The sequence below is a fragment of the Salmo salar genome, chromosome ssa28, assembly GCF_905237065.1.
Source record: "Salmo salar chromosome ssa28, Ssal_v3.1, whole genome shotgun sequence".
NCBI classification, from domain to species: Eukaryota; Metazoa; Chordata; class Actinopteri; order Salmoniformes; family Salmonidae; genus Salmo; species Salmo salar.
In genome coordinates this window covers 28,382,022-28,402,631 of record NC_059469.1, presented here as the reverse complement: position 1 = coordinate 28,402,631, position 20,610 = coordinate 28,382,022, and the positions used below count along the sequence as shown (strand labels likewise).

Sequence of the window (20,610 nt, the reverse complement as noted above, 5' to 3'; positions counted from 1 at the left end):
ATCAGAACAACAGTTTTCAGCTGTGCTAACATAATTGCAAAAGGGTTTATAATTATCAATTAGCCTTTTAAATTGATAAACTTGGATTAGCTAAACACAACGTGCCATTGGAAGACAGAAGTGATGGTTGCTGATAACGCCTATGTAGACATTCCATAAAAAATCTGCCGTTTCCAGCTACAATAGTAATTTACAATATTTAACAATGTCTACACTGTATTTCTGATCAATTTGATGTTATTTTCATGGGCAAAATTTTTTGCTTTTCTTTAAAAAACAAGGACATTTCTAAGTGACTCAAAACTTTTGAACGGTAGTGTATGTAGACACTAGTTTGTTGCGAAGATAACGAAAAGTGTCGGAGTTGCCCTTTAATGATTAATTAATGCAATTTCTTGCATAACAATCAGGGGTTTTGAAAAATTAATAACAGCATTTAAATAAATAAAGATGCAAAAGATTATGAGCTTGTATCATTAGATTTTTGATTAGTATGCCAATATCACTGAAAATTGCTCAAAGAAATTGCAACATATAAAAAAAAGAGTCCGGGTGGGTTTGATACCCGAATCTAGGTCAGAGACTGCAAAAAATATCCCTGGGTGTAAGAGGATCTCTTTTGGACTTAGTAAATGTTCTAAACAAACTTTTAGTCTCTCCTCCATGTTATTTGTAGAGACAAACCTGATGACAGTGTGAAACACAGACATAGACACATCATGTTCCCAGATGAAAAGCCTCAGAGTTTCCCCAGCTAGGGCTGAGTAAGATGAAGACGTGGGATACTGTATGCTGATAGTGAGTCTGTCTGGGAAGATCAAAAGGGAACTTAATAACCAAGGCAGAATTCTGACAGGAAAGACCCTGTCAGTGGAGACAGTCAGGCAGAGTCGTCTAAACAACAACTTGTCACTGCCTTAATTACGAGATGAAAAAAAAGAAAAAACGAGTAAAAGGAATGCCTTAAAGGAAATATGCTAATCTACTATGACTTCTGTGTATGTATCACAGGATAATTGTATTTACCGTGTTTGTGAAGCATGACATTTGTAGCATGAATGTGTATGTGAATAGACAGAGGTCCACAACCTCTAGTCTTTGAGGTTGAGTCACTCAGCATTTTTAATTGGTGTGAGTATCAGTTAAATGCTGTGAAAATAGCTGAAAAAAGGCATTCCTAAGATAGCACAGGTTCCCATGAACAAATGTATGGAGTTGGCAATTGCAATTATACCCGATTCCGTAGGCTATGGAGATGCTGGTGATTAAATGGGGCTCATGTTGTGTGTTATCATACTCGCCCAAGGCTACCACTGAAAGTTAATCAGCGAGGATGGCTCTTTTGAGTGCGAGACAAATAAAAATGTCATAATTGCATGGTATCCCAACATGCATCTATATATGTACTGAGGTCTGATTCATCCCGTTGGAAGGAAGAGGGGAAGATGTATTTTTTGTACTTGATTGCCCTAATGTGAGGGATCCTTGGAAATCATTACAAATTACTTCTGGTATAGTTATCACAAAAGGACATGGACAAGACAAATTGTGGGCATGAACAATCCATATAGTACCGTCATTGTCATAAATAAAATAATCATAAAGCTGGCCCCACTCTTAAAAGATTAACTCCTGCTTCCTCCATAAACGCAGCAGTGGGCGGGGAGGAGGCAGGTGCTCAGGGTGAAGGACTAGTGGACCATTTCTACAGGAAGTGAAGCGTGCATTCCTGCTGCAACTTCTAAGTAGAAGGGTTCTAAGAATGACATTACAAGAACAAACCAATGATGGATGATCAATGTTATGTTCTGTGATCATTCTGTGTTCTGTGATTCATTATTTCTCACCATTCACAATTCTCATTCTAATATAAAACATTGTATCTATTCCTGAAATTCCTTTATATCCCATTTAAAAATCAGATAGGTCCTGTTCTAGGCAAAGATGCTGTCCATTGTATATGCCTACACCCCCCCCCTTGTGAAATGATAGAGTGAGTAAGAGGGACAAAACGGCAGAAAAGGTTTTACATATCTGAATGAGATGCGGAAATGCCACCACTGTCAATCATGAAGGTCAAGTTCAGAAGGAAACAGAATAGAAGACTAGAATAGAAAACAGAATAGAAGACTGAAATAGAAGACTAGAATAGAAGACACAGCTTATAAACTAGTAGTCCGGAGGATAATATTGGACGACCAAATCCTGATGGTCAAACGCTCGACTCCATTTACTGGAAGAAAAAAAATGCTGTACAATGTTATTTTTATCCCAAGTAGCGGGAAACAACTTAGATAAACGGTTGGAATTATGTCTTCCTGCTGAATCTCCAACCTGCCTACCGACTCGCTGACTCTCTGTTGTCTGCCGCTCAAAGTTATCTTAAGTGTACATATTCCAGTTACCTTTCCTCTCATCAGGAATCAATGAACTCCGCTCCTTAGGGTTGTCAAATAGGCGTACCCTTTCCACCAGATAAGACAGAGAGATTGGTTAGCAGTGCGCTGTGTCGCCCACATCTCTCTCTGTGAATCGGATGGGGAGTGTGAGGAGAAGGGGTGATAGCTGAGTAAGTGCTGCAATGCATGTCAGTGCACCTGACAGGAACAGGGAAAAGGAGAGGAAGGAAGGGTTGGAGGGTGCTAGATCGGGGTACACTACCATCACAGCTGGGCAGTGCGTGGTTCCACTGATGGTTCCTCTCGCACACAATGGGTTTCTCGTCGCTCAGCGTGTAGCCTTGATCACAGCTGAATGTCACCCTGGTCCCAATGGCAAAATTGTTCCCAAACCGCTTTCCATTGACTGGGATCCCGGGATCTAAGCAGGAATCTGTTTCCATCATAACGCCTGTGGGGATAGAAAGAACGATTTAATTCCACTTTCATGCCTTAAATTCAATAGAAGATGGTGTCGGAATTGCTCTTTACTGTATAAATCATGAGGGGGAGCCACAAGGAGCTCTCTCCTTTTCCCTTGCATTCTATTTCATCCCTTGGTGGAGGGTTGTTCTCATAAAAAATATTGTAATAATAATCAAATATATATTTTATTAAGGAGTTTTCCCCAATACAATAAATCAAATATGTTTAGAAAACACCATAGATTTCATTAATATTTTCCGGCCATTTGTCTGGACGTGGCAGTCATGTCTCATCCACCAAATGTCAGACAGTATCGTACTATAGTAACTACAATAATGTACTTATAGGAACATTTTTGGGAATTAATTAGTGAGTATACAGTTGAAGTTGGAAGATTACATACACCTTAGACAAATACATTTAAACTCAGTTTTTCACAATTTCTGACATTTAATCCTAGTAAAAATTCCCTGTCTTAGGTCAGTTAGGATCACCACTTTATTTTAAGAATGTGAAATGTCAGAATAATAGTAGAGAGAATGATTGATTTATTTCAGCTTTTATTTCTTTCAGCACATTCCCAGTGGGTCAGAAGTTTACATACACTCAATTAGTATTTGATAGCATTGCCTTTAAATTGTTTAACTTGGGTCAAATGTTTCAGGTAGCCTTCCACAAGCTTCCCACAGTAAGTTGAGTGAATTTTGGCTCAATCCTCTTGACGGAGCTGGTGTAACTGAGTCAGGTTTGTAGGCCTCCTTGCTCGCACACGCTTTTTCAGTTCTGCTCCCACATTTTCTACAGGATTGAGGTCTTTATGATGGCCGCTCCAATACCTTGACTTTGTTGCCATTTTGCCACACCTTTGGAAGTATGCTTGCAGTCATTGTCCATTTGGAAGACCCATTTGCAACCAAGCTTTAACTTCCTGACTGATTTCTTGAGATGATGCTTCAATATATCCACATCATTTTCCTTACTCGTGATGCCATCTATTTTGTGAAGTGCACCAGTCCCTCCTGCAGCAAAGCACCCCCACAACATGATGCTGCCACCCCCGTACTTCACGGTTGGGATGGTGTTCTTCGGCTTGCAAGCTTCCCCCTTTTTCCTTCAAACATAACCATGGTCATTATGGCCAAACAGTTCTATTTTTGTTTCATCAGACCAGAGGACATTTCTCCGAAAAGTACGATCTTTGTCCCCATGTGCAGTTGCAAACCGTAGTCTGGCTTTTTTATGGTGGTTTTGGAGCAGTGGCTTCTTCCTTGCTGAGCAACCTTTCTGGTTATGTCGATATAGAACTCGTTTTACTGTGGATATAGATACTTTTGTACCTGTTTCCTCTAGCATCTTCACAAGGTCTTTTGCTGTTGTTCTGGGATTGATTTTCACTTTTTGCACCAAAGTACGTTCATCTCTAGGAGACAGAACGCGTCTCCTTCCTGAGTGGTAGGACAGCTGCGTGGTACCATGGTGTTTATATTTGCGTACTATTGTTTGTACAGATGAACGTGGTACCTTCAGTCATTTGGAAATTGCTCCCAAGGATGAAACATGTCTTGGCTGATTTCTTTTGATTTTCCCATGATGTCAAGCAAAGAGGCACTGAGTATGAAGGTAGGCCTTGTAATACATCCACAGGTACACTTCCAATTGGCTCAAATGATGTCAATTAGCCTATCAGAAGCTTCTAAAGCCATGACAGCATTATCTGGAATTTTCCAAGCTGTTTAAAGGCACAGTCAACTTAGTGTATGTAAACTTCTGATCCACTGGAATTGTGATACAATGAATTATAAGTGAAATAATCAGTCTGTAAACAATTGTTGGAAAAATGACTTGTGTCATGCACAAAGTAGATGTTCTAACCGACTTGCCAAAACTATAGTTTGTTATCAAGAAATTTGTGGAGTGGTTGAAAAACAAGTTTTAATGACTCCAACCTAAGTGTATGTAAACTTAGTATGTATGGAAGCCTGTTTTAAAGTAGAAGAAAATAGAGAACAGTCACGTCAAACAGTGCAGCCAGAATAACAGCAAAGTAGCTGCATTTGCGTTTGTTTAAGCTGCTTTCTAGTGACATTTATTTGGATACAGTGGGGGGAAAAAGTATTTGATCCCCTGCTGATTTTGTACGTTTGCCCACTTACAAAGAAATGATCAGTCTATAATTTTAATAGTAGGTTTATTTGAACAGTGAGAGACAGAATAACAACAAAAAAATCGCGAAAAACGCATGTCAAAAATGTTATAAAATGATTTGCATTTTAATGAGGGAAATAAGTATTTGACCCCTCTGCAAAACATGACTTAGTACTTGGTGGCAAAACCCTTGTTGGCAATCACAGAGGTCAGACGTTTCTTGTAGTTGGCCACCAGGTTTGCACACATCTCAGGAGAGATTTTGTCCCACTCCTCTTTGCAGATCTTCTCCAAGTCATTAAGGTTTCGAGGCTGACGTTTGGCAACTCGAAACCTTCAGCTCCCTCCACAGATTTTCTATGGGATTAAGGTCTGGAGACTGGATTGGCCACTCCAGGACCTTAATGGGCTTCTTCTTGAGCCACTCCTTTGTTTCCTTGGCCGTGTGTTTTGGGTCATTGTCATGCTGGAATACCCATCCACGACCCATTTTCAATGCCCTGGCTGAGGGAAGGAGGTTCTCACCCAAGATTTGATGGTACATGGCCCCGTCCATCGTCCCTTTGATGCGGTGAAGTTGTCCTGTCCCCTTAGCAGAAAAACACCCCTAAAGCATAATGTTTCCACCTCCATGTTTGATGGTGTTCTTGGGGTCATAGGCAGCATTCCTCCTCCTCCAAACACAGCGAGTTGAGTTGATGTCAAAGAGCTCCATTTTGGTCTCATCTGACCACAACACTTTCACGAGTTGTCCTCTGAGTCATTCAGATGTTCATTGGCAAACTTCAGACGGGCATGTATATGTATTCTTGAGCAGGGGGACCTTGCGGGCGCTGCAGGATTTCAGTCCTTCACGGCGTAGTGTGTTACCAATTGTTTTCTTGGTGACTATGGTCCCAGCTGCCTTGAGATCATTGACAAGATCCTCCCGTGTAGTTCTGGGCTGATTCCTCACCGTTCTCATGATCATTGCAACTTCCCGAGGTGAGATCTTGCATGGAGCCCCAGGCCGAGGGATATTGACAGTTCTTTTGTGTTTCTTCCATTTGCGAATAATCGCACCAATTGTTGTCACCTTCTCACCAAGCTGCTTGGCGATGGTCTTGTAGCCCATTCCAGCCTTGTGTAGGTCTACAATCTTGTCCCTGACATCCTTGGAGAGCTCTTTGGTCTTGGCCATGGTGGAGAGTTTGGAATCTGATTGATTGATTGCTTCTGTGGACAGGTGTCTTTTTTACAGGTAACAAGCTGCGGTTATGAGCACTCCCTTTAAGAGTGTGCTCCTATTCTCAGCTCGTTAACTGTATAAAAGACACCTGGGAGCCAGAAATGTTTCTGATTGAGAGGGGGTCAAATACTTATTTCCCTCATTAAAATGAAAATCAATTTATAACATTTTGACATGCGTTTTTCTGGATATTTTTGTTGTTATTCTGTCTCTCACTGTTCAAATAAACCTACCATTAAAATTATAGACTGATCCATTCTTTGTCAGTGGGCAAACGTACAAAATCAGCAGGGGATCAAATACTTTTCCCCCCCACTGTACATCCATAACAATGAGCTACTGATGTGCGATTTCGCTTGGCATAGAAAATGTGCTCTCTTGTCAGGACACTATTGTTCAGAGGGGCTAGCAAACAACACAGCTAACACAATCACTTCAAACTGAAGCTGGAAAAATTGTGAATTAGCTTAATTTTGTTTCGTTTGACCTGTTTTCCAGTAAAAAAAAAAAGATATATGTCCAGAATAATGATGCCAGCTGATTCATGATTTTGACTGGCTGAGAAAAACTGTCTGCCTGTCTGTCTCGTCTCGACTCCCGACACGCTCATTATTATGGGACAGCTGGAGATCGAATTTCAATGTTGCAAATGTCGGAGAGACAGACAGCAAGATTTATACAAATCTCCGCTGTTGAAAACTAAATGTTTGTCTAAAGAAATGGGAGATAATGTCTTGGTGCTTTTTATAGTGGAGATCAAATGTATAAATTGCCTGGCTGGGTTGATGAGACAGTGGATTGCCCAGTCAGATGGAACAGAGTAAATAGGCATTTCAACATCATAGATTTAACCGATGGTAATTTGTGGAATAGACACTGGCTGGAATGCGATTTTAACCAATCAGCATCCAGGCTTAAATCAACCCGTTGTATAATGTTATTTTACGAAATCATTCTCTCTAAGGGTGCGTTCGTAAATTCGCCCTGGGTTCTACTCCAATTCCAGAGGGAAGAATAACTGATGGATTTACGAACGCTCAACACCCGTTGAATTTGGCCGGTGTCAGTAAACGTTTGCAAAAAATCTTAAATTATTGCCAGCAGCACAGTTACAGTCACCAACGCTCTAGTTAATATGAAAACAGCCTAACCAGCTCTGCTAGGGCGAGTAAAATGGTAAGAGTGAGGTGTTCTCTTATTTGTGTCTGCAACATTAGCCAGTTAGCTTGGGTGCTTGACTGCATTTGTGAGGTCAGAATGCTCGGATCAACCCTACTCCTCGGGCCAGAGCGTCCAGTGTGCACTCTGAACCCTATGAGAGCGAAACGCTCTGAATTTAAGAACGGACAATCTGACAATGCTCTGCATTTACCATTGCCCAGAGGACACTCTGAGCGAACTCTGGCACTCCAGATTGAATTTACGAATGCACCCTAAAGCATTAATTTAAACAGCCTTTGTGACATAACTTTTATTTCGCAGTAATTTTTTTCCTTTTTAACATTCCTAAGATATTTTGGCATTTGGAGAAAGAATTAGACTTGCTATTTTACACCGCTATGTAATTATTGATAGATTACTTAATAATCTTATTGCAAACCACTGCCTATTGCTATTATTAGTGATATAATGAGTTAAATTAGGTTTCCCTATGCAATCACCAATTCTTTGGTATTTAAATCGCAGTCCTGTTCAGGTAACAACAAGTTATCCAAATGAAGTGTAAATCTAATTTCACAGCTCCTACACTACTTCAATATGATCACAACACCCACACACAAGCTGAGTTAATATTGACATCAGCAGCACACGCAGTAAAGTGATATTGCACCACGCAGTTGTAGCCATGAAACAATGTGTGGATTGACAACACAATGTCCTCTGCTTTTCAAAGGTAGTCCTGTAGATACATTTCAAATTGAAAACGGTAGAACTCACTGTCGTAGCGGATCTGGAAGCCCACGCTGGAGCGACTGTTGTCTGTGGTGAATAGCAGGTACATGTAATTGCTGGTGCTAATGAGAAAATGGGGTGCCTGAGTGCCATGATACTCTCCGATTAAAGGAGAGGAGTTGGAGGGGCCATCCCGAATCTCCAGTGTGTCATAATTAACCTCGGTCTGGAATCTACATGGAAACAGACAGAAAGAAAAGAGAAGTGAATTAGAAGCTACTATTCCATCCAAGCATTTTTCTGTAGCCTATCATGGCAGATTATCTCAAATGGAATGATTGAAATAGCTTCATCGGGGATAAAATACATTTGAAACAAAATACAAACCTGTCAAAGGATATCTTGATAGCGTGATCTTTGCTGGCTTCAATGACCCATTCACAGTTTAAAGAGTCTTTGTAGTATCCTGGCCAGCCAGGGGACAGCAGAACACCAGTGGGAGCTGTTAAATGTCCTCCACAAGGTGCTAGAGGGGAACATATTTTAGTGGCAATGTTCTGACATAGAGAGCTTACACGTTTATATGCAACAGCATGCAGAATTTAACCATATAGACTGTCAAGGGGAAACTTTACTAGTTATTGTAGCACATTTTCAGCGGCTCTGCGATGTTACACCAATAGACAACAATAAAGCAGACCCCCACATGACTTGCCCAGTGCACACCCACTCCAACTCAAGGGGAGTCAGGATGACATTGGCAGACTGTATGGATTATTGTTCAACATTATACAGTACCTTCACACCGAGGAACTGCTGCATTCCACACTACGTTTCCATCCTGAATGATGCAGGTTATGGACTCAGACCCATGGGTTTTGATGAATCCTTCATCACATGTAAAAAGAACGGAGCTCCCCAACAAGAAGTGTTCCCCATACCGCTGGCCATTGACAGGGATGCCGGGGTCGTGGCATTCATTCTGACCAAATGCTAGCGAGGGAAAAAAATCTGGTTTCAGTGTTTTTCAGTGTTGTTGTTTTTTAATCAATAAGAAGACATCAAACTGGATTCTGTGTCACATTTAACTCATTTGTCTTATCCCAGAGAACACGAGGAGAACCTGGTTAATTATTTAGTCACTGAGAATAGAGGCTAATCAGCCAACAAAATGAACACAGCACAGTGGTGAAGACTGACGCCATGGAGGCAACACTCATTTCCCTGGCTCATTGTTATTACACTCCTGCTCGCTGACAGTAACTCCCCACACCAGATTGGGAGACATGTCCCTCTCCTCCTGACACAGTGACACGCCAGTTCTACGGCACTGCTATTGAGATGCCACACCACCGGCTCCCCCGCCAGCCCCATCACATGGCTGACACCTCCCCGCCGAGAAAAAAAACCCCCATCCCTGTCTTAGTCACTGACAGGAGGGTCCAGCGGATTCTGATGCGGAATAAGAACGGTAACAACATCCTCCTCCATTTCATTAACCTTCCCCACCGCTGCAGCCTGCCTCTGTTCCTCTGTGGAGGAGAGACATGTCACTGCGTTGTCTCCCAGGCCGGGGGAGTGCAACGAGACAATGTTTCCTAGAGATAGCAAACAGGCACTGGGGACAGCAATATTCAGACCTAATTTCAGCTCGGTGTGGTACAGGCATAATCCCATTAACATTGGGCACACCCGGATCAGTTCGACATTTTTGTGCTACAGTGTGTCTATGGTGACGTAGAGGACCTGAACAGACCTCTACCATTACTGTTTTCTGTTTCATGATACTGTCTCTAAAATATCAGCAAAAAATTGAAAATATATGTTTTTAAATGTTTACCTTCAAGGTTTGGAATTGCCTTGCAGTATTATTGTTTTTCTTATCTTGTGTTTACATATAAAAAATGTTTTGGGCCCACTGGTAGATACATTTGCATAACAATATGCATTAAAATGTTAGTATTGTAAATTACTAAAATGGCAAACATTCCCAAGCCCATTTTAAATGGTGTAGTATTGAGAGAAAAGGGCAAATTGTTCATTTCATTTGTCATAATGTCATCTGTTGAATAAAAAAACAGAGTGAACCCACTGGTCACAGACCTCAATTCAACATCTATTCCACGTTGGTTCAACATAATTTCATTGAAATGACGTGGAAACAATGTTGATTTAAGCAATGTGTGCCCAGTGGGAAATAATTTAGTAAAAGTGATGCACTACTTATATCTTTAGAGCAGTTAATCAAATGTAATAGAATTAGTAATAATTCAAATGAGATGTTCCTGGTTTAAATTATGGGTAAAAGATAGAATGGTATACACATCTATGGCCATACAAATTGTTAAATAGAACAGTACCACAGTTCTAGCTAATGGATCTCCATTCTGCGATAGGGATCCTCTAATTGAAGATTGTTAGTAATGTTGATTCGTTACCACCCTTGTGACAATATACCTGACTAAGCGTTTGATTGCATACATCTGAAGCACTATAGAGACAGCTTGACTCAGTAGTTGTGCCACAGGCAGTTCGGAATTGCATATCAGAAGACATTGTGAGGGTCTTCAAAATACTGCAAAATCTCAAATATCTTTAAAAGGAAGGGGCCATTTACTTGTGTAAGTGATGTTAAATCCTTTCCCAGTGTTGGAGTGGTCAGACTGGAACTCCAGGCGCATGATGTGTCCGTTGCTGGCGATCTGAGAGGGTACGTCCTTCCCAGAGAACGTGCCGAACGTGGTGGGCTCCGACATCCCGTCATCTTTCACAATGAGGTAGTCAAACTGGGGCTCTACCTCAAAGTCGCTGAAAATTAGATGAATCCTGCTCCCTGACTCTGCGATAATGAGCCACACACAGTTCATGTTGTTCCCATACTCCTCGGGGTAGTTTGGGGAGAGGATTATTCCTGATGGGGTTGTGAAATTGAAGAAGCAGGAGACTGTAAAAATAGATAGGGGCACACACACACACACACACACACACACACAGATCTGCCATCATGCTTTGATCTGCCATCATGCATTTTGTTTGAAATGGGATGGATACATGCTTTCCTTTGAATGCTTCAGGTGCCACAGATTCTATTCACTGTACTAGGTGGAAGAATATAACCCAGTGTCATGACAGTAGAGAGGATATTTAACATTTTACATTTTAGTCATTTAGCAGACGCTCTTATCCAGAGCGACTTACAGTAGTGAGTGCATACAACCAAGACCTGATTGCCCTTGGTTGATTAGCTGCTTAACCCTTGTTGGATGGCTTAGAGGTGTCAGTCTGCATGCCAGAAGGAAGGTAAAATCAAAAGATTGAATACAGCATTACCTGCAGCAGCGGCTCTTACTTTACATCTGAAAAGTCTCCATTCTCAAAAAAGAACTCTTAAGGCCTCTGTATTGAAACTGTAATGAATAAGCTCAGTGTCTAAATGATGATAGTAATGATTGAATTGTATGACTTTCCAAAATAGACAGCGGGGAGTGTTGACCAAGCGACACCAAAACCTGAGAGATGATGACAGCTTTACATGGGTCAGTGGGGATAACCATATCACCTTCCTTCCCTACCTGGCTGGTTCCCTCGGACTGTTGGGACAGTGCATCAGATTGATCAATCTCAATGACAGCGCTGTTAATTAAAGTCATGCATTTTTAAATGGCATCTTACACACGCAGCTGGGTTTGTTTCCAGACCACTGGTTGTTTTGCTGGCATGATATCGTTCTCTCGCCGACCAACTCGAAGGCTGCCTGGCACTCGAAAGTCAGCATGTCGCCGTGTAAAAAACGCTCCCCTGTTCTTCTGCCGTAGGCCGGAATGCCAGGATCGCCACACCCTCCTTTGTCGATTTCTGTAAAAACAAATATACAACTGTTACAACGTTCAAGTTCATTCAGTGGTTTCAATTCCCAAGGATATCAGGCTAGTTCTCTTCGGGTTGAATGTCCTAAAACTGACATCCACTGAGCAATCATCAGATCCTGAAAACATAACATAACATGACAGCTTTCCTCTAACTCAACATTCTTTACACAAGTAAAACATTCTGAGAACCATGGATGGCTCACCTGATACAAGCTATCCCTGGTATAATCCAAGAGAAAACAAGACAGTCGAGAGTTGTTTATTTCCTCTACATTTTCAGGTGGAGGCAGCATTTTGTAGCAGGAGTAAAATGACAGTGACAAATGAATGACGTTCTGGAAGAGTTCATTTTTGTGTTAACAACCAGCGTGTCAGCTCAGCTGCTGCCGCTCCACTGGCCCATCTGAGCAATAATCTACAGGGGATGGGTTTTATTCCAGCAGCACATTCAACAACCTTTGTGAGGTGTTAAGTGCCGGTTAAATACCTTTGGATCTGCCAAGAGCAATTAGTTGAAGGATCTATGCGGAGGCTCCACAATCAGTAAGGGCATATCAGCCCAATAGCAACCGTGATAGAGATGTAAACTGTCTTACTAAGGCTTTGCCATTCTCTTAAATACTAATAGGTAAACATGCCTCAAGTGGTTGGCCATCACTGAATCTACTGTCCAATAACCTACATTATGAGGAGCTGGAAGTCAAATCAGCAGTCCAGAACATGTTTACCATTTCAATGCATATTGTGGGTGAAATTACAAACATTGTTGAAAGAGTAAGCAGGAGATAACATTAAAATATGTCTTTGAGGTACACGGTGGTCTGTTTCAGATTTTATTCAAATATTTCAGAGTAGTCATAAACAAGTCAAAGCATCATATCAATGATCACAGATAACAGAGAAATGTTTAATTTATGTTTATGATGTCTCGGTTTAACAGTTTTCTGGGAGATATAAAATAATAATAATTATATATACAGTTGTAGTCAGAAGTTTACATACACTTAGGTTGGAGTCATTAAAACTAGTTTTTCAACCACTCCACAAATGTCTTGTTAACAAACTATAGTTTTGGCAAGTTGGTTACGACATCTACTTTGTGCATGACACAAGTAATTTTTCCAACAATTGTTTACAGATAGATTATTTCACTTATAATTCACTGTATCACAATTCCAGTGGGTCAGAAGTTTACATACACTAAGTTGACTGTGCCTTTAAACAGCTTGGAAAATTCCATAAAATGATGTCATGGCTTTAGAAGCTTCTGATAGGCTAATTGACATAATTTGAGTCAATTGGAGGTTTATCTGTGGATGTATTTCAAGGCCTACCTTCAAACTCAGTGCCTCTTTGAAAGACATCATGGGAAAATCAAAAGAAATCAGCCAAGACCTGGGTCATCCTTGGGAGCAATTTCCAAATACCTGAAGGTACCACGTTCATCTGTACAAACAATAGTACGCAAGTATAAACACAATGGGACCACGCAGCCATCATACCGCTCAGGAAGGAGACGTATTCTGTCTCCTAGAGATGAATATACTTTGGTGTGAAAAGTGCAAATCAATTCCAGAACAACAGCAAAGGACCTTGTGAAGATGCTGGAGGAAACAGGTACAAAAGTATCTATATCCACAGTCAAACGAGTCCTATATCGACATAACCAGAAAGGTCGCTCAGCAAGGAAGAAGCCACTGCTCCAAAACCACAAAATAAAAAAGCCAGACTACGGTTTGCAACTGCACATGGGGACAAAGATCATACTTTTTGGAGAAATGTCCTCTGGTCTGATGAAACAAAAATAGAACTGTTTGGCCATAATGACCATTGGTATGTTTGGAGGAAAAAGGGGGAGGCTTGCAAACCAACGAGCACCATCCCAACCGTGAAGCACGGGGGTGGCAGCATTATGTTGTGGGGGTGCTTTGCTGCAGGAGGGACTGGTGCACTTCACAAAATAGATGGCGTCATGAGGCAGGAAAATTATGGGGATATATTGAAGCAACATCTTAATACATCAGTCAGGAAGTTAAAGCTTGTTCGCAAATGGATCTTCCAAATGGACAATGACCCCAATCATACTTCCACAGTTGTGGCAAAATGGCTTAAGGACAACAAAGTCAAGGTATTGGAGTGGCCATCACAAAGCCCTGACCTCAATCCTGTAGAAAATATGTGGGCAGAACTGAAAAAGCGTGTGTGAGGAAGGAGGCATACAAACCTGACTCAGTTACACCAGCTCTGTCAGGAGGAATGGGCCAAAATTCACCCAACTTATTGTGGGAAGCTTGTGGAAGGCTACCTGACACGTTTGACCCAAGTTAAACAATTTAAAGGCAATGCTACCAAATACAAATTGAGTGTATGTAAACTTCTGACCCACTGGGAATGTGATGAAAGAAGTAAAAGTTGAAATAAATCATTCTCTCTACTATTATTCTGACATTTTACATTCTTAAAATAAAGTGGTGATCTTAACTGACCTAAGACAGGGAATTTTTACTTGGGTTAAATGTTAGGAATTGTGAAAAACTGAGTATAAATGTATTTGTCTAAGGTGTATGTAAACTTCCGACTTCAACTGTAAATATAGCACCAGTCAATAGTTTGGGTACACCTACTCATTCAAGGGTTTTTCTTTATTTACTATTCTCTACATTGTTGAATAATAGTGAAGACATCACAACTATGAAATAACACATATGGAATCATGTAACCAAAAAACGGTTAAACAAATCAAAATATATTTTAGATTTGAGATTCTTCAAAATAGCCACCCTTTGCCTTGATGACAGCTTTACACACTCTTGGCATTCTCTCAACCAGCTTCACGAGGAATGCTTTTCCAACAGTGTTGAAGGAGCTACCACATATGCTGATCACTTGTTGGCTGTTTTCCCTTCACTCTACGGTGCAACTCATCCCAAACCATCTAATTTGGGTTGAGGTCGGGTGATTGTGGAGGCCAGGTCATCTGATGCAGCACTCTATCACTCTCCTTCTTGGTCAAATAGCAATTACATAGCCAGGAGGTGTGTTTTGGGTCATTGTCCTGTTGAAAAACAAATGATAGTCCCACTAAGTGCAAACCAGATGGGATGGCGTATTGCTGCAGAATGCTGTGGTAGCCATGCTGGTTAAGTGTGCCTTGAATTCTAAATAAATCACAGACAGTGTCACCAGCAAAGCACCCCCCACACCATCACACCTCCTCCTCTATGCTTCATGGTGGGAACCACACATTCGGATATCATCCGTTCACCTACTCTGTGTCTCACAAAGACAAGGCAGTTGGAAGCAAAAATCTAAAATTTGGACTAATCAGATCAAAGGACAGATTTCCATCGGTCTAATGTCCATTGCTCATGTTTTTTGGCCCAAACAAGTCTCTTCTTCTTATTGATGTCCTTAAGTAGTGGTTTCTTAGCAGCAAATCGACCATGAAGGCCTGATTCACGCAGCCTCCTCTGAACAGTTGATTTTGAGATGTGTCTGATACTTGAACTCTGTGAAGCATTTATTTTGGGTGCAATCTGAGGTGCAGTTAACGCTAATGAAATGTCCTCTCCAGAAGAGGTAGCTCTTGGTCTTCCTTTCCTGTGGCGGTCCTCATGAGAGCAAGTTTCATCATAGTGCTTGATGGTTTTTGCGACTATACTTGAAGAAACTTTAGAAGTTCTTGAAATGATCCGCATTGACTGACCTTCATGTCTTAAAGTAATGATGGACTGTTGTTTCTCTTTGCTTATTTGAGCTGTTCTTGCCATAATATGTACTTCACTCAGCTCCTTGTGAGACATCCCTCAAAATCAATGTTCACACAGTGAGCCTAACAAATAGGCCCATAGAATGTGCTACAGGAAGGAATTAAGTAAGTAAAATACAAGTTAGGGGCAACATATTCACTAGAAGCATTTGCCTAAAGGAAATGCGTACCTGCTGGCAAAGTTACTTTAATGGTATTAAGCAATGATTCTTATCCTTAATCTGTAACGTTCATTATATTTACTGATTTATACAGTATGTGCCTATAGTCTTCAGAATATATATTTTTATGAAGTCCCCATTGGGATACCATGATTCTCTTCCATCCAACTGATATATGTTGTTTCATTATAACACAAGCAATTACTTATGTACAGTAGTGCTTATACAGTATGTATGGGTTATAAATAGAGGTCAACGGATTATGATTTTTCAACGCCGATACCGATACCGATTATTGGAGGACCAAAAACCCCGGTACCGATTAATCATCCGATTTAATTTAAAATTTTATTTTTTATTATCATTTTTTATTTATTTATTTGTAATAATGACAATTACAACAATACTGAATGAACACTTATTCCAACTTAATATAATACATAAATACTATCAATTTAGCCTCAAATAAATAATAAAACATGTTCAATTTGGTTTAAATAATGCAAAAACAAAGTGTTGGAGAAGAAAGTAAAAGTGCAATATGTGCCATGTAAAAAAGCTAACGTTGAAGTTCCTTGCTCAGAACATGAGAACATATGAAAGCTGGTGGTTCCTTTTAACATGAGTCTGCAAAACGCACAAAGGTGTTGTTTGAATGAATGCTTACGAGGCTGCTGCTGCCTACCATCGCTCAGTCAGACTGCTCTATCAAATATCAAATCACAGATTTAATTATAACATAATAACACACAGAAATACGAGCCTTTGGTCATTAATATGGTCGAATCCGGAAACTATCATTTCGAAAACGAAACGTTTATTATTTCAGTGAAATACGGAAACGTTCCGTATTTTATCTAACGGGGGGCATCCCTAAGTCTAAATATTCCTGTTACATTGCACAACCTTCAATGTTATGTCATAATTATGTACAATTCTGGCAAATTAATTACGGTCTTTGTTAGGAATAAATGGACTTCACACAGTCCGCAATGAGCCAGGCGGCCCAAACTGCTGTGTATATACCCTGACTGCTTGCACGGAACGCTAGAGAAGTGACACAAATTCATGTTTGCAGGCAATATTAACTAAATATGCAGGTTTAAAAATATATACTTGTGTATTGATTTTAAAGAAAGGCATTGATGTTTATGGTTAGGTTCATTGGTGCAACGACAGTGCTTTTTTCGCAAATGTGCTTGTTAAATCATCACCCGTTTGTCGAAGTAGGCTGTGATTCGATGAGAAATGAACAGGCACCGCATCGATTATATGCAACGCAGGACACGTTAGATAAACTAGTAATATCATCAACCATGTGTAGTTAACTAGTGATTATGTTAAGATTGATCATTTTTTATAAGACAAGTTTAATGCTAGCTAGCAACTTACCTTGGCTTCTTGCTGCCCTCGCGTAACAGGTAGTCATGCAGGCTCCTCGTGGAGTGCAATGTAAGGCAGGTGGTTAGAGCGTTGGACTAGTAACCGGAAGGTTGCAAAAACGAATCCCCGAATCCCCCCTGAACAAGTCAGTTAACCCCCGTTCCTAGGCCGTCATTGAAAATAAGAATGTGTTCTTAATCTGACTTGCCTAGTTAAATAAAGGTGTAAAAAAATATAAATAAATAAATAAATAAATAAATACAATCGGCAAATCGGTGGCCAAATATACCGATTACCGATTGTTATGAAAACTTGAAATCGGCCCTAATTAATTGGCCATTCCGATTAATCGGTCGACCTCTAGTTATAAATGTTTCATATAGTCCGTCTATAGGTATCACTTTGTTTTGCCAACATTTATCAGACAGATGCATAATACAGGTGAACAAGCCTGACTTAATACTCCCCCAGATTGTATATACAGTAGACATGGACACCTACTGTATGCGGACCCCTGACAATATGTCCTACCACTAGTGGTTCTGCTGTCAACTGTGACACCCAGACTGTAGGAACAGGTTTGAAGTTGGGTTTATATAAAGTTAATGGAGGTTGTGTTATTGTGCAGGGTTCTGCATTGTGTTAAGTTGCCGATTGTGTCAACTGTCTGTATGACCTTATAAGGTAAGGGTTGACACTTGAGGAGGTAATAGTAATCTCTAAATGGAAAGTGGATGGTGGTGACAATGGACTTTCCATACAGTGTTTCCAAACAAAAATGTAAACTAATAACTTTCAAAAGTTCACAGAGGGTCGTGGCCCATGGATAAATTCAACAGTTTAGAAAAAAAGATAGACTCCAATAAGCTACTAACTAGCCTATAGCATAGCTGTTTTATGGGTTGTAATATCGTTTACAAGCTAATTGCCCTGCTTAATCAACATAGGTGTCCTGCCGTTTCTGGGTTGGTTCTATCTATAAAAAGGTATCTGTGAATTAATATTCAGTAGCATTCATTTTTGTTTCACAGAGTAAACATTGATTCATTATTAAAGCAATCCAAACACAGTCTCCCAGTCAGAACAATAATTTGTCTAACTGTGGCAATAAATCAGCATACCAGGTTTGATTGAACAGGGGCCTAAATACAATTTACTTCCACCTAGCAGTTGAGTGGAATGGAAAATGACTTCCAAAGCAAACAGTGTCCCTACAGTATTTATCAGCAACGCAAATCTCTTCTCTCTCACAGCTTGACACTACTTTAATGTAGGTTTGTTGACTGTGCCCAGTCAACACATGACTTATTAGTGCAAGTTCAGTGCTATTCATCAGTTGGAAGGAATTAGTCCCACCATCTGATACTGGGAATGAATTACAGTTCATGCTGGTGGAGGGAAATTCTGGACATTAGTGTTTATTGAAACAGATGTTTAGATACATTTATAGATGGGGCTGCAAAACTCCAGTAACTTTCCCAAGATTCCTGAAATTACAACGGAATAAGCAGGAAATGCGGGAAATCTCCAACCAGGATTTCTGGAAAGCCAAGTGTGACGACCCTCCCACTCTGTCTGCCGTATTCTCTCTTTGTTCTTGTTTCCTTATTAGGATGCCGGTGGGCGGAGTTGGGAGGGTCGTCAGCGACATGGGAAACACCTGGGCCCGGGTGTGTCCCAGGATAAAGGCACCTCTTCCCCATTCATAGGGGAGACTCTCTCCATGCAGACACCTTCATAGATTTTGTTGTGGTATTTTTGTGGCCTTTTGGTTGTTTGCTTTGACACCTTTCAACACCCCGCATTATCACATTTATGCATGCAAAACACTCACTTACACTACTGATTATTGATTACACACACCATTGTTAATTGCATTTAGGTTACCTTAGTTAATAAATATATATTTTGTTATTCCTTGTCTCCACGTTGTCTCCCTTTTTGTTACGAACTTTTGAGCCGGTTCGTGACACAAGGAATTTGGGGAAAGTTACTAGAATTTTGCAACCCTATTTATAGAACTTTGCTTTGCTGTTATTTGTTAGCCTATCCAAAATCCGCCAGTGCATTTCATTTGGATAACTAACATATCAGTGTCTGTGTCGATCACATGCTGGCCCATTTAATCTTTTGCTGAATCTGTAGAATTGATGACTTGGCTGGAATACAGTTTTAACCAATTCAGGATTAGACCCACCCGTTGTATAATGAACATCCTTCTACGGGGTGTAGAGAAACGCACACATACTGTAGTATGTGGAAATGGTAGGCTGACCAACACATGCTACATATCAAATTTTACTTCTGCTGACAAGTACCACCAACTATGAGAACTCAAATAAGCATGGCCTCAACATGAAATGGTAGATGTACAGGGTTTAAATCCGGACCAAATCCATTATTTGGCAGACCATTGCATATGTTCTCAAAGAGGATAGGAAGTGTACCTTCATATGTGGCCTTGAATCCTTGGGACCCGATGGTGTCATCAGACTGGAGATGGAGCCACATCTGGTTGCTCATACTGACTATCAGGTCAGGAACACTAGACCCTGTCAGCCTGAAACACATCACATGGAACTCAATGACTCATTAACTTATTGTCTCTTACTCACGTCAGTTGCTTAATTTATTGTTTAATATGCTCCAAAAACTATGGTCATTATTTTCAAGTAAACGGGTATATGGTGTATTAATTACATGACAATTATGTTCAAGGTATTATCAGAATAACTGCCCCAATGTATTGTCCTATTTCGTCTGTGTAGACTACAGCATAGTTCAGTGCAACTTAAAAATCATACAGTGCGATGCTGGAGGGAAAGGTTTGAGGGAAAGGTTTGAGGGAAAGGTTTGAGATAGTAAATGATAAATTCAGGGAATCTGCAGAATACTCACACATAGAGCACTCTCCTGGCATCGCCAATCTTCCCTCCATCCCCCACTGTTAGCGTGTCATATCCTCTCTCAAGATCAAACTCCTCAAAGGCAAGCTTGATAACCTGCTCAAAACAGGATATATGTTCCACATTGGTTCAAGGACAGCCACGATAACATGGCCATAAACCATTTTGCAATAGTACTATTTACACAATGCTTATTTTGTTACTCTTCTATTCTATTCATTCTGATACAAAGTGCTTTGTTTTCCTAGAAATGGTATCAATTAAAATAATTAAATCATAGCAAATTCCCTTTAAAGTGGTTGGGATGTAGCCCTTTCCTGCAGTCAAATGACCTAGTGGCCTCATGGGTGGAATGTTATTCATATTTTTCAGAATTTCATAATGGATAAACA

General features: G+C 40.4%; 1 protein-coding gene across 1 annotated transcript in view; it reads right to left on the bottom strand.

Moving 5' to 3' along the window:
- Window positions 1-20,610, bottom strand: part of LOC106589815 (CUB and sushi domain-containing protein 1) — a 517,802-nt gene that overhangs the window by 181,667 nt on the left and 315,525 nt on the right. Inside the window, exons 11-18 of the mRNA XM_014180185.2 lie at window positions 20,211-20,314; window positions 19,760-19,872; window positions 11,803-11,985; window positions 10,748-11,074; window positions 8,929-9,123; window positions 8,518-8,656; window positions 8,176-8,363; window positions 2,662-2,850 (exon numbers count right to left, since the gene is read on the bottom strand). Coding sequence (XP_014035660.2) covers window positions 2,662-2,850; window positions 8,176-8,363; window positions 8,518-8,656; window positions 8,929-9,123; window positions 10,748-11,074; window positions 11,803-11,985; window positions 19,760-19,872; window positions 20,211-20,314 — 1,438 coding nt within the window. The remainder of the gene's footprint in view (window positions 1-2,661; window positions 2,851-8,175; window positions 8,364-8,517; window positions 8,657-8,928; window positions 9,124-10,747; window positions 11,075-11,802; window positions 11,986-19,759; window positions 19,873-20,210; window positions 20,315-20,610) is intronic.